This window comes from Chanos chanos, chromosome 6 (assembly GCF_902362185.1).
Source record: "Chanos chanos chromosome 6, fChaCha1.1, whole genome shotgun sequence".
NCBI lineage: Eukaryota > Metazoa > Chordata > Actinopteri > Gonorynchiformes > Chanidae > Chanos > Chanos chanos.
In genome coordinates this window covers 19,710,763-19,725,033 of record NC_044500.1, presented here as the reverse complement: position 1 = coordinate 19,725,033, position 14,271 = coordinate 19,710,763, and the positions used below count along the sequence as shown (strand labels likewise).

The 14,271-nt window shown below is 38.9% G+C and overlaps 1 protein-coding gene across 1 annotated transcript; it reads left to right on the top strand.

Moving 5' to 3' along the window:
• Nucleotides 1–4,782: 4,782 nt before the first annotated feature.
• Nucleotides 4,783–9,758, top strand: LOC115815180 (putative uncharacterized protein ENSP00000383407). The gene is made up of 7 exons (XM_030778145.1): nt 4,783–4,806; nt 6,005–6,148; nt 6,359–6,417; nt 7,240–7,277; nt 7,725–7,811; nt 9,397–9,485; nt 9,687–9,758. Exons 1-7 carry the CDS (start codon nt 4,783–4,785, stop codon nt 9,756–9,758), a joined length of 513 nt encoding a protein of 170 aa, XP_030634005.1.
• Nucleotides 9,759–14,271: the final 4,513 nt, after the last annotated feature.

The following is a 14,271-nucleotide window of genomic DNA, read 5'->3' as shown; positions in this document are numbered from 1 at the left end:
AATTAAGCAAAACTTTTAGTTGGCAGGCATTTCATTTCCACACACAAATAAAAAAAAATGATCAGCCAAATAAACTGATCTACAAAGCAAAGAATAAGTGAAACAAAGAAACTGTGCGTGTTTGTGTGTGTGTGTGTGTGTGTGTGTGTGTGTGTGTGTGTGTGTGTGTGTGTGTGCGCGCATGCGTGTGTGCAGAGGTGTATTAGCTATCCATCTCTTTGTGTTCAAACACTGCCAACTGGATGGACTGCATTACTTAAATGATTAAGGGAATGTGTTTTCGGTAAGAGGTGCGGTCACACCAAATAAAAGCCTTCATCTCTCTAATCTCAGCTCAGACGATCCGACAACATGAAGATGCTGGTGTGTACCCTCGTACTGGCACTCCTCTGCAGTGCTACAGGTAAGGAGTGAATCTGAACTCCCTCAGTAAGATATTTGATTAGTTTAATGATACATTTGTGTGGTATGGAAAAAAGTTTGTCATTAAAATACTCAACATGAAATTTCCTTCAGGTGACTGGTAAATTCTGACTCAATCATTTCCTGATCTGGTGTAAACAGCTGATCTCATCTTCAAAATCTGTTATGTACAAAAGACACAAAATATTGAACCTGGCTGTACACACCTTTTGGCGGTGTAAGAACGCGTTTAAAAATATGCCTTTAAAAGGAAAGGAAGGAAAACCTTACAAGGACAGAGAAATCAAAACAAAATTAAACTTTCACAATGCAGTTGTTTTCATTCGTTACATTTTCAGAAAAAAATCTTCGTGACGCTCACAGTGACAACTGTTTTTTTTACTGCTCATTCTAATCTCTCTGACACCACAGTTCACAGCCTGAAATGCTACACCTGCGTTGACGGGGACTGCAAGACTGTGACTGAGTGTCCAGCGTCAAGCAATTTCTGCAAGATTGTTTCCAAACGTAAGTGACAAACACAAATTTTGTTCTTAAATAAAAGTTAATGCACGACACAGAAAGGTTAAGGGTAGCAACTGACAGTCACTAACAAGGACCAAAAGGTTTTGAAGTGTGAATATTCAAATTGTCTTGAAACAAACCAAAAGAGACAGAGACAGAGAGAGAGAGAGAGAGAGAGAGAGAGAACACAAGAAGAACTAGAGGAATAGAACTTTTGTGAGTTTTATTCTTCATTATGCTTGTCTTTTCCAGCGGACCTTTTCCAGCGATCCTGTGAGGAGCTGTGTGTGCCCGGGGTTGACATTCAGTGCTGCTCTGAAGACCTGTGTGGCTGATTGCCCACACACATTCCTCAATCTGTTGACATGCTCACCCTCCTGGAATGTTTTTCTGACACAGAGCAAAAGTAAAAGTAAAACTAATACTGATGGCTGCTGACAGCTATAAAATGAGAAATGAACTGAGATAACTCCTGATTCATGAATGCATTTACCATTTTGAAAAATGCTTTATTAAAATGGTTAAAACAATCTATTACTTGGGGTTTTTTTGTGTTTATTTTCCTGTTTCTCATATTTATTGAGGTACATCAGTGGACATACAGCATGTACATAAAGATTATACATCTTAAGAGGATCCTGTGGCAGGCTGTCATTCATTGAATGAACAGGAATTTATTAATGGCAATTATCTCCTCTAATCTCAGCATCTTAATGTGTGTGTGAGTGTGTGTGTGTGTGTGCGCACATGCCATAACTTAGCATGTGTGTGTTTTTCTGTCTTTTTGTGGATGCATGTCTGCATGAGTGGATTTGTGTATAAGCAGGCATGTATGGGTGTGTGTGTGTGTCTGTGTGAGTGTGAGTGTGATGAAGACTTTGGTATAAAGGACAGTCAGTGAGTGGTTAGGCCATGCAGCACAGTACAGTGCAGCTCAGCATTCTCTCTCTCTCTCTCTCTCTCTCTCTGTATCTGCTCAGACAGCTGACAGCTGTGTATGTGGTTATTTGTGTCTGTGTGTGTGTGTGTTTGTATGTGTGTGCGTGTGTGGGTGCGTGTGTGCGTGTGTGGGTGTGTGTGTGAGTGTGTGTGTGTGTATGTTTGTGTGATGTGTGTATGTGTGTGTGAGAAGGGTCTACTGCATTTTCTCCTTGTCAGTCATAGCTGTCCAAGATCTTATAAATTTACATCCTTGATCCTGACCATCAAAGTAACGGATGGAGGTTGACACATGCATACATGTTAATACAGTATGTGTTCTTTTCATGTGGCTGTGTTAAGCTGTGAAAAGCTTAACAGAAAAATCATTGATTGGATAACTAATCTTCTGAAGAACATAAGTGGTTAAAACATGTATTTTTTGCAGAGGCCTATCTTTGCAGAAGGCTTATGGCTGCTACTGTGCTACCCTGACACTGTTCTTGTTTCTCTAGTACATGAATAGCTTCAGCATTCTGATGCTGGGCAGGTTGACAGAAAGGCCTAGCAATGTTGCCAAGCTACCGCGCTGAAACAGACAAATGACTAAAACAGGTATGGAATGACAAGTGTGCAATATGATCATCTCTAAGTTTCTGTTGACATACAATGCGTCACTGTTGTCAGCAAGCTCAGGTACAGTCATGCTGTTACAAATATCTTAAAACTGCTTAAAAAAACATTTAAGACATTCTAGCACCTTCATTTACCTTGGATAAAAGAAGTTTTGTTGGTTAGCTCTATAAAACCAGCAAGCTGTATAGCATCCAATTTTATAAATGACCTGTCCCAACCATACACAAATAATTCAGTCACCCCCAGTCTTAATCAAACACTGGAATATGGGTCAGATACGCATTAATCTTCCGACGGTTGTTTCTTTTTCCATTAGAGTGGGTGCAGATATTAAAGAGATTGAGGATTTGAAGCAGGTAAAAATAACTGCCGTATCACTTCCACTTCTTCGCGCACGTGTGGAGTGCATTCCATTTATCTTGTCACATTCTCTGATGGAAGAAGAAAAAAAGAGGAAGATAAAGGGCCAAAGTCTGGACCCGTCTTTTCTGACAAGTCACTTTCTGTCAATTTACAAGTTCACAGAAATGGTCAAGAGCGGGCAGTTCGGAGAACCAGTGCTCTTTTGCTAATTGACATAGAGGAATACGAAAAACATCAGGCAAGCTGAAAGACAAGACAGGGGCCGAGACAAATAGGATCTCATAAAATATCAGAATGAAATATTTCAAACAACATGCAACAAATAATGACTATTGAGGAGAGGGGAAATGCCACAAGCTGTAAAGAACAATCTATATTTGGCGTGAGGGGAAAAAACCAAACAAACAATATTTCTACGCTCATGAACTCTCAACATTTCCCGGATCGCTTATAAAACGATGTGAAGTGGTTGGAAACAGAAATATAAACACTGATAGTGACTGCATAGACTTAGCCAATTTTACTGACAACGTTGTAACGTTAACAAAATGCAGCTTAGAACTCATGCTAGCATTGCGCGTGGATAAGGCGATCGTGTAGTGCAGATGGCATATCCTGGCAAACATCTGCGAAGTGACATAAACAGATTATCGGAAGGAACAACAAATGGCTGTCAGCTTTGGTCATCTCTCTGATGCGTTAAATAGCGAAAGCGCTGGTGATTAATTGCGAACGGTAACGGGTTACCAAGGACTGAATGCCAACGTCTTTTGGTCAAAGAATTGTGACCACAGCACCTCATATATCAGCTAGTGACCTACTTCTGCTGGCAGCCGCAATTCCACAGAACCCAGTGTCCCGTTGGCGATTAGTTCATTCCCCCCAGCAGGCTGTGGCCTAACTATGGGAAGACATAATGAAAAGATAAAATGCGAAATATCACAAAAATAGGAGCTGACAGTTATTTTACAGAATAATATAGCCTATATCTGGTTGCCTGTTTCCTATTTTTTTTTCTTCTTGACACTGTCAAAACAACTGAACATTTGATTAAAAGGAGATTGCAGCGCGAGCCCCAGGTGGTGGGATTCCAGGCAATCTGGATTTTGCGCGAGGATTTTAATGCGTATCGTAAGTGCCATTTCCTGCGCAGGGAAGACAACATGACTTCGTGAATAATACATTATTTGCTCCCGAACGTCAGAGTAGATAACTGTGTCACTATCAAGGAGTATAGGAAAAGACTCTCCATTATAACAAGACTGATGTGTCCCAAAGTTAATTTTGTTTGTGTGTGTGTGTGTGTGTGTGTGACAGGGCTAATATTACTAATTGTAATATTAAGTGTGTTTAAGGTACAGCGTCTCAGTTTAGTCAAAAAAAAGGCTATGATTATCTCTCCATAAATTTTCGTGATGGATTGTCTTGACAGAGGATTAATAGCACACATACATTTCAATAAACGTCCTACACACAATTTTGTCAAGTCATTGTTGCCCTTTCAGTTTCAAAACACTTTCATCATTGTTTGCCATAGCATTCTAATTAAAATAAAATTCCTTTGTATTTACATTAAAGTAAAATGTCTTTTAGATTAGACGTCAATAAGGAGGAAAAAAGAAATAAACAAGAAAATAAAAGAAAAACTGATGCTGAAGCAGAAAAAAAACATGATCTAAACAGCCTCACTGGCTGGCTGTGTTTCGCTGTGGCCTTTCTGTAAAGGGGAGGTTCTGCTGTGAGTAGTGATGGTCGTCCTCCCCATCTATTGGATTATGGAGGGGATTTCATTCAGTTTTAATCTGTCGGGCCATCAGGCAGCCCAAGGCACAGAGTGCAGCTGTTCCGTGTCTGTTCGTGCACTTCCTCCGCCGTCCGCATTGTTCATCATCTGTTCCTGTCCTTTCTGCAAGGGAAGGAGTCAGCTACCAGGCAGGGATGAATCTTTTCTGCTTCTCTTTGGTAAGAGTCATCTTTCCTCCACCCTCTTGCTCAAGCCATGACCCATGGCATTGTTCTCAGAAAAGAGAAAGGGAAAGAATTTCCTCGAAATTTACTGTAGGGCACGAAGCCTGAACAGGACTACTGACAGCTTGCCCAGGGAACATGAATAGGAGGATTAAAGCATGGGCTTTGTTGTGATTTTCAGTGTGTGTGTGTGTGTGTATGTGTGCCTGTTTTGTTTTGTTTTGTTTTGTTTTTGAAAAACCCTGTTGTTGTTGTTGTTGTTGTTGTAATGGTTGAAGATATAGAGTAAAATAATACAAGAGAATCTGATATTTCATCAGCACAGTAAAGGTACATCCATTACTTTTCCTTGTTCTTGAAATTTCATCAAGTTAACCTCAACATTCTAGCACTGGTATCTGGAGTTGGCTGTTGTGGTCTGTGGGTTTCAAATATTTTATCATTCGAATCATCCCATGGGAAGTTTTATTGAAGGATAATTAGAATCAAAGCAGGGGAACATGCTTTATAGGAACTTTTTAGGAACAATGTTTATAGGAACTGTGCCCTTTGAGCAAATGTTTGGATGTCTGGTCCAACACAGGATTTATGGTTAGCACATTCTGCTGAATTTTAGTCATGGGACAGATTCTGTATCCAAACTGATATTATAGGGTATTTTTTTAGTGCTATGGTATGTATACTATCTTGTGAGAACACTATCTTGTTAGATAGTTAAAATGTTGCAAAAACAATGTAAAATGCCTTTCTGTATAGATTATAAATTATAAAACACAATGTTCACTCTGTGCAAGCAAAAAAAAAAAAATAACAGTGTATGATCAAATATCATGTATGATTTTGTTTGTGTGTGTGTGTGTGTGTGTGTGTGTGTGTGTAATTCATATAATTCTGACATGTTAGCAATACACTCCATCCTCAGATCCTAAAACTTGTCAGCCAGGGTTAGGTGGGAGTGCTGGTTTTGCTTCTTACGTTTTACTGAAGTAACTCAGTGTGGAAAAATAGAATCTATTGGAGTAGAAGGAAATGCAGCAAAGAAAGAAAGAAAGAAAGAAAGAAAGTAAGACTTCCTCAACACTTTACCTCTTCAGTCCAAAGAGGTCAAATTATGTGCAGTTTTGTGAGAACTGACTTTGTGTATTTGCATTGAGGTTGAGTGTGTGTTGACAGTGCCAGTGTTGTGTTCCAGGAGGGCTCTATGGACAGCCTCTATGAGGCAGTACACAGCTCCAGTGAAACTCAGGTCTACACCATCCCCAGCCGCTCATGCAGTCCAGCCATGCTGCTGGAGGACACCACCAGGTGGCCTGCCACTGGACGCTCCGTCTCCATGGTAACCTGTCGCAAACCTGACAGAATAACTTGAGCATCTTTGTTGTTTGTTTAAAAAAACATTTAACATACTCAGTAAGTGAATGTTTAATAGTGACTATGTCTAATCAAATATATTGTAAGACTAAACAAGTTTGATATTTTCCAGAAAGCCCTCTAATTTTGTTGTGACCACAGTAGTGCTGCGTTGTTTGTTTGGTGTTTTTTCCAGGAGATTTCACAGATCAACACAGATCACAAATCAAACAATTCTAAGAAGAAGAAAAAAAGGTAAGATAATCTAATTTTCTTTTGAAAAAAAAAACAGTTTTGAAGTGCTAAGTCTCTTTGGTTGAGAAAACAGAATGAGCTGAAAGGAGCTCCAGCTACCTGGAGATTACCAATGGCTCTTTATCAGAATGACTGAGGTTTTTATCTAGTGGATTTTCACACATAAACCCTTTCACAGCATCTGCTGGTTTGAACAATGTCTTCTCAAGGGAGGTGAAGGTAACAACACATTTGGAATAAATATCTACTTTTGACCTTTTTATGACCTGTTTTCACCTTATTCCCATCTGATATTCTTATTTCCCAGTGGGCTCACTGATATGTATTACTGTCTCAACATGAAATAGCATAATGTCCCATTCACTGTGGAAGCTCAGGATCAGTCCTCTTTGCTGTTTGAACTCCTTAAAATAGATCTACATGATCCACTTAAAGATCTCAGGCCTCCACCCTTGGCTTTTACTGTTTACCGCATCTCTGTCTAACAACAGTAATGTCTCTTAGCCTGCTGTGGTAGAAGGCAAGTCTTCTCTAGAGTCTATGAGCTATCTGAAATTACCTTATCAAGACCACAAGTGCTCATATGTACCTAATGGTAGCTAATGGTTGAGTGCAAGATTAAACGTGTGGATTGGATATTGACCCCATTAATGCATGCACTTTAACATGCTGATTCTCTGCTGGTCTGGACTGTTGGTAAAGGCAAAGCCGCTTCACTGGTAAAGATTTCAACTGTTTTCGACTGCTTCTCTGTTTTCATAGCATATCAGTAAAAGAGAAGGAAATGACTCAGTGATATATCTGTACTTGTTTTGATTTCAGAACCCTAACCAAATCTGTGTCTGACAATGAAGCTTTAGGTATGTTCTGAATCCACTGTTGTGTTTTCATCCCTGGAAACAGCCCTTCCGCCCAAATCTCATAAGCAAATTAGTTCTTCTGTTTGAAAAGAACACTGACAACTGACAAACCAGTTTTACAAGAGGTGGTAAACAATGAAATACCACTGCGTTGTATTTGTTCCTGAGGAGAAATAACTCTGAATTTTACAGCAGCTTCACCTCAGAAATGTATTGTTGGTGCCGTTCTCACTTTACTAGTTGAACAGAAAAACCCAGGACCCAAAATCGCATGGGGACCGTTAGAATAGCCCAGTGACCTCATGTACCCACTACCCTACTTGGCAGGAATTTGCTTGTGAGATTGTGCTTAAAGTTGATCTGCTTTTCTTTGTTTTGTTTTGGGGTTTTTTTCTGAAGCTCTCATTGGTAAATGCGCTCTAAATAGTTTTGTTTTCTGTCCTGCAGACAATACCATATGCGCAAATGATCCTTGGCTGCCGTCCAAAAACCACAAAGATTTAGTCACCACCACTAAGACCAATCAGAATGAAGGTAAGTTGTCCAGGGATTTTACAAATGAAGCTGAACTTGTGTTTATCTACAGTACAACATCACCTGCTGTTTTCACTGTTAACCATCATGTATCTTAGACTGTGCCAGACACGTGGACGTTTGGAGTGGTGGGGGGGGTGGGGGGGTATTAAAAATGACTGTACGAATTCTTAAGAAGGACTGGTCTGGAGCATTAGGTTGTCATTTGTTTGATTAATTAAAAAACAGCAGGGCATTAAGTCTAAGCGGGACAAAGGACTAAGAAGGATGGAGGTTTTTTTTTTTTTTTAGCAATACAGGACAAGTGGTGCAATGCAGGAAATATCCATTCACAACATCTGTGGTACACAACGCAAGGCTGGTACACAGCCTAAGGATGTCTTAAATGACAACAGGCTACGGGGAAAAAAATGCTGGTTGTGGGCGCATAATGAAAACTTACACAAAACACACAAAATTGCCAAAATGATACTGAAAAATGAAGAACATTTGAGACCATGGTGAGGTTAGATATGCTCACACACTGTAACAGCAATACATAACAACTGTTGTTGCTGAATTCCTGTGAGTCCAAGCTCAGTACAATATGCCAGAAAATATGCCAGATTTCAGTTTCTCATTAAGTGCTGGCGTGATGTTATAAATCATAATGACCCTGGTTCTGTGCAATGTCACATCGTGTCAAGTTCTTTCCCTGAAAACTAAACATTAATATCTTTTCCTTTGTGCACTCTATAGCAAATCTGTCTCAGGAACAGTATTAAGGTTACAACAGACAACTGTGCAGACACATTTACTCTTGATGTATTGGCATTTGAGTTTTTGCTGACAGCTGAGGAGCAAACCCTACCTGCCCCCACCCCCTTTCTTTTTTTCATGTGGCATTTTCAGGAAGTAATGTGCAATGCTGGCCTTTTGTTCTGAAAAATACCAGTGTGACTAAATGACAAAACATCTCAGGGTGACTATGGAAAACCAGTGTTCCGTACAGGCAGGCCAGAGAGCAGTGTCTCTAAAAGTGAAAGGTATTTTTAAAGACTTTCTGATCTCGGTGGAGTTTCGGCCACGTTGGTTCCTCTGATCTAGTGTGTGTGAGTGGAGAGAAACCAAAAGCATGCCCCCAGAACTCAGAATATATGTTTAATTTCTAAAGAGAGATATATTAAATAAACTGGGTCTAGTTTGGGACTTGCACTGTCTTTCTTTCTTTCTTTCTTTTTCTTTCTTTCTTTCTTTGGTTTGACTATGACTAGCTTGACCTTCCAGTGCTAAGGGACCTATTTAGCTGGTAATCAACAATTAAAATGAAAATGAAAATACAGCCCTTGGTTATTTTTGTGAGAATTTTTGTGAACTTGTATTCCTTTCTATGTATATGGCCTCTCAAAATGTATGCAAGTGTTATGTTACGTTTATGCATTTATACATGTTTATATATGTGTTTATGTTTAAGTACACACGCAGAGGTTTAAGTGTGTGTATAAGTATCTGTTTGTGCTTACATGCTCAGTTACCTGTTTATGTCTGTATGTAAATGTGTGTTAATGTTTATATGAACATGTATATGTTTCTGTGTGTTTTTCAGAGCCAGTGAGGAAGTTTGCTGATGCTCAGACAGAACCCAGACATCATCAGATGAACTTAGAGAAAACAGAGAAAGAGCCGTCCATCCAGGTTAGCATACCAGAAACACATCTCACAAGCAGTGACCAGAGACCAGCCTTTACATTATAACACCTACTTTCACTTATTACAGCTTCCTTTTAAGGAAAACATCAAAGCATATGAATTCTTCCATCTAAACCCCAAAGTAGGGTGTCTTGACATGTTTTTCTTTGTTTTGCTGTTTTTTGTTTTGTTTTTTTAATGTGTCAGCAAATGGTCTATTATGAAGGATGGAACCCAAACAAAGAGCGTCCAAACAGCAGACCAGGAGATGTGGTATGATGTCCCTCTGGGCATAACTGCCATTTTTTCCACCTCTTTTGATTTGTTTGGCAGCATTCTGTGCATGTGTCGAAGGCAACAGTTGTCCTAAATAAGGTAACGATGAAGCACAGTGGCTGATTGTACTGTAAACATTGTGCAGATGGCAGAGAGTTGGGTCCATCCCTGTCTCAGTAATCGTCCAATCACAGGGATGGACAGAGCACTGGTCATGGCCTTGAATCTGTCAAACTCATTCATTTCATTGCACAGAGTACAAGGCAAGGCCTTTGATTAGTAAACAATGCCTTCCATCAGTCACACACACACACACACACACACACACCCAAGCATGTTGAAAATGTGCTAAAATATAACTGAGAATTGCCATTTTAAAACCCCTCTCATAAAGAGATCTGTGTTAGTTCTTTGTGATGTACATACAGATACTAGTAATTTCACTTATGAACTTTCACATGTTTGCTTCTATAAAAAGATCGCAGAAACAAATGCAGATACTTTGGACATGAAATGCACTATGGAACAAGCTGAGAGAGCAGGGAAAGGAGTCTCCATGAGGAATGGGAGTCAGAGTGAAACAGCAGTGATTAAAGGATCAAACAAACCAACAGGTAGAAACCACAGGATTTCAGTTCTCTTCAGCAAGTGAAGTGAAGAGAAATCTGCTCAGTCTTTAATGAGTATTACAATATATTTTGTCTCAATGACAAAATACATTATAGTGAAAAATTCTTTTTTCATGATTTATTGTTCATGAGAAAATGATCAGCCCAAACATTTCATATTCCTTTGTTAAGGTCAAATGAAGGACATAGTGATGGTGGGGGCAGAGAGAGGTGAAGGGTCACACCTGAATACCCATGCCACGCCTGCTGCAGGGGTGCCCCCCTCCTGTCAGCGCTGGACTAACCCTGCCCAACAGGGACAGATGTGGGCACAGCTCTACCACACACACACCTGCCGCCGACCCCTGACAGAGTACCGTGTCTACACCCACAACGTCACCCTGCACTGTCCCAGAGAGGCAAACAAAGTCAATAGCCAAGCTCAAAACAGAGCCACTTCTCCACAAGGAATAGCTCACTCCATCACTAATGTAGACCTCTATGTCAACAGTGTAAGTGATTGCCATGAACACACATTCTAAGCATTCATCAGTAATCCACGATACTTTAAATAACAGGTTTTGGAGGGGAATAGTAGTAAATTGTACAGTTTGATGCGAGATGTCCACTGTCAGTTAATCTGCTGGCAGTCTGTTAGCATCACTTACAAGAACAGCAGGACTGTTGTATAAACAATCATGAAAAACCAATCAGAGAATCGGTTTATAGAACAGAGACCGGAGCAGTCCGCCCAGAAAACAGATTACCCGTCATGGTATCGCTTCAGCAGACTGCTCTACAGGGTCAGACCTGAAGACAGATGTAATGCTCAAGTTTTTCCAAACTTGTGTATAGATTAGAGTAAAATACCCGTTCCCCTGGGATCTCGCTGTAATTCATCCATTTCTCGAAATTGCTGATTTGTTTCAAATTCTCTTGGCTGTGTGGTTAGATCTCAAACGTGATGAGACTGAATTGTGGCTACCAGAATCAGGACACCCCCCCACACACACAAAAAGAGGAATATATGTGCTGTTTTTGTATTTGTGGGCTGTGTGGGTCTGAAGAAATAGATTATAAACCATAATCCTGGATTGGGATTAAAGCATGCCTGATTGCACACAGCTGGATTAGACTATGTTATTGTCCACAGGGTTTTCTTAAACATCATTGGTCAGTTGTTTCTGGCCTTTGTGCATACCTCTCATCTTATCGTTTCTTTAGTGATAGTAGAATGAACAAACATTTGACGAGAAGAAAAGACATTATGAAATCCCACTTTCAAACAAAATATACAAATATAAAACAAATTAAAAAATAATTTGTTTTATAAAATAAAACAAATATAAAAAGGTCGTAAACTTTATAGTTTACAGATATCACTAAATGACCACTGGAGACTACATAAACTTGAACCAAAAAGTGGAAGCTAAAATTGTTAAAATTAAAAAACGGTAATAAGATTTTAACTAGACTGACAAATCAGAGGTGATATATGGTGACATATATATATATATATATATATATATATATATATATATATATATATATATTCTATCAGACTGATACCGATTCCAATATTTAAAAATCCGAAATTGATATATCGGCCAATATTCTTTTTTTTTTTTCCAGAAACATATAACATGAACAAAGATTTTCCATAACATTTGTTATGTTTAGTTATTTAAGAGTCCTTGCCAAGATAACATGACATAATGCAGTTTAAAAATAAACTCGTTTTAATGTCATAAGTACTTTGATTAAAAGTACAACAAAATATAGCCTATCAAAGTTCTTAGTTTTGATGAATAATGCAGTAAACTGATATAGTGACCTAGAGTAAACACTGTTGTTGAATGCCTCTAATACTACATGACTGTCTGCAGCAAGGACTTTTGGATTTCACACTGCACATCTGAAAGAGTAGATAGATAACTTTGTTCGGCTACCAAGCCATGTTAGATGCTTGTTCAGCTCACGTTTGTTTACGTGTTCCTTCTGGTTTAATAATGTCCAATGCACAAACTGTAACTACAGACATGCGAGTCACATATTTACCATTGCTTCATTTAGGCAGAAGAAGTTAAACGCTATAGTTCATTATCAGTATCATTAGCGTTAGCGGTCTTCCACTGACAACATGACACTAGCTAGCTTTGTGGGTAACCTAATTTACAGATTTATCTGCAATTAGCTCATATCGGCTGATTATATTGGCACACCGATTCATCGGTCTGGCTCTTGTATATATATATATATATATATATGTCTTCTTATATAGGCCTATGTAATGTTTTAATGATATATAATATCTTCTGATTTATCAGAACAGGATCAGAATAGCAGTCTGCTGCGATGTGGTGCTGACGTACCAAAAGATTAAGTATTTTGTTACTCGTCAAACGTTGCAAAATCACGTTGCAATTTCCTCTGAGTCCATGTGGTGCTTTCTTTGGAATAGACACAGTTTCTTAAACAATCTTTTCAAAGTCCTGATAATGTGGGCCAGGTGTGCCAAAAGATTAAAAATTTCGTTATTTGTGAAACCTATACTTAAGTATTTCACAAGATGCCCCAGGTAGCCTACATTAGCTCTAGCAGTGTAGTCACTAGCTAGTACACCTACACACTGTAGTCACTGCTCAGTCAGCCTGTGTGTCACAGTTGCGTCTTCCAATTAGGGCAGGTGGTGTCGAGGTTCACAGTGTTCACATAGGCATTTATTAGTTTAGAGTTTAGTTTATTGGTTTAAGTGTGGATTAGGAACTCAATGATAGTTTTAAAATGATTTTAGTTTTCAGTGATGTTTATGGTTATACCTGTTTATTGCTGGGTTTCTGAATACCATAAACCAATATTACATTTAAGTGTTCATAATCATTATAATACATTACTGAAGAACACTTAGCCTATATTAACACTTTAATATCCTAAAATTAGAAGTGTAATAAAACTAAAACAGGATTGTTATGATGCCTATTTCCACTTTTATTCAAATACAAATACAAATAATTTTGCTGCCTCCACAAATACAGATACAAATACAAATACTGGGTTCTTTGCACATCCCTAATATATATATACACAAGAGCATTACATTACATTTTCTCAGCTTAAAGTGCCTGTAAGTGAAAGTTGAATATTGAGTCCAGATATGTTAAGGGTCAAATGAAACCAAATAAAACCATACATCACAACTAAACTAAATTTAAATCCATAAACCGTAGATTGTTCATCCTAAGAAACTCTTTGTCGTATATGTGAAATCTTAATAACCAAATAGAAAACATGGTGGCCTCTCAACTTTCTACTCTTCCTGTGTGTGTCAGAGTCAATACTTCCCCTGCTCTGAAACCAGATTTTGAAATTTGGGCAAAGGATGAAAAAAAATGGTGTCATCAAGTTTAAGCGGGTTCACTCTCAGCGGTGGAATGTTTTTTTGGGGGGGGGGGAAATGATCTAGTGAGAACAAAGAGCAGATTTTATCAGTCTGTTTTAGGCAGAAATACTGACATCTGTTTTATTAACATACATAGATACAGTCTGAAGCTGCATGGAAATCCTGCATACCCCCCCCCCCCACACACACACATCCCCAATCTCCCTTCCCCCATCCCCTTCCCCCAGTAAGAAACATCCATGTATAAGTTTGAGTTACTAGAAATGACTCTAAAAGCGGTTATCACACAGACCACAAAATGCCGACTTCAGCGGCTTGTGTTCTCTCCTCTGAAACTGATGCTTTGATAATAGACAGAAACACGAATTGGCTCACATCCTGTCTGGTTTGAGGAAGTTGAAAAAAAAAAAGGCTGTACCACTAAAATGCAGCGTCAAACCTTTTCCAGTACTAAACCAGATCACATCTGAGAAGTATTCAGATTACTGTGGAGAAATAAAGTCAAACA

Coding starts and splice junctions, on each gene's coding strand:
- LOC115815180 (XM_030778145.1), top strand. CDS start 4,783: ATGAATCTTTTCTGCTTCTCTTTG. Junction 6,149..6,358: donor CTGGACGCTCCGTCTCCATG/GTAACCTGTCGC, acceptor TGTTTTTTCCAG/GAGATTTCACAGATCAACAC. Junction 7,812..9,396: donor TAAGACCAATCAGAATGAAG/GTAAGTTGTCCA, acceptor TGTGTTTTTCAG/AGCCAGTGAGGAAGTTTGCT.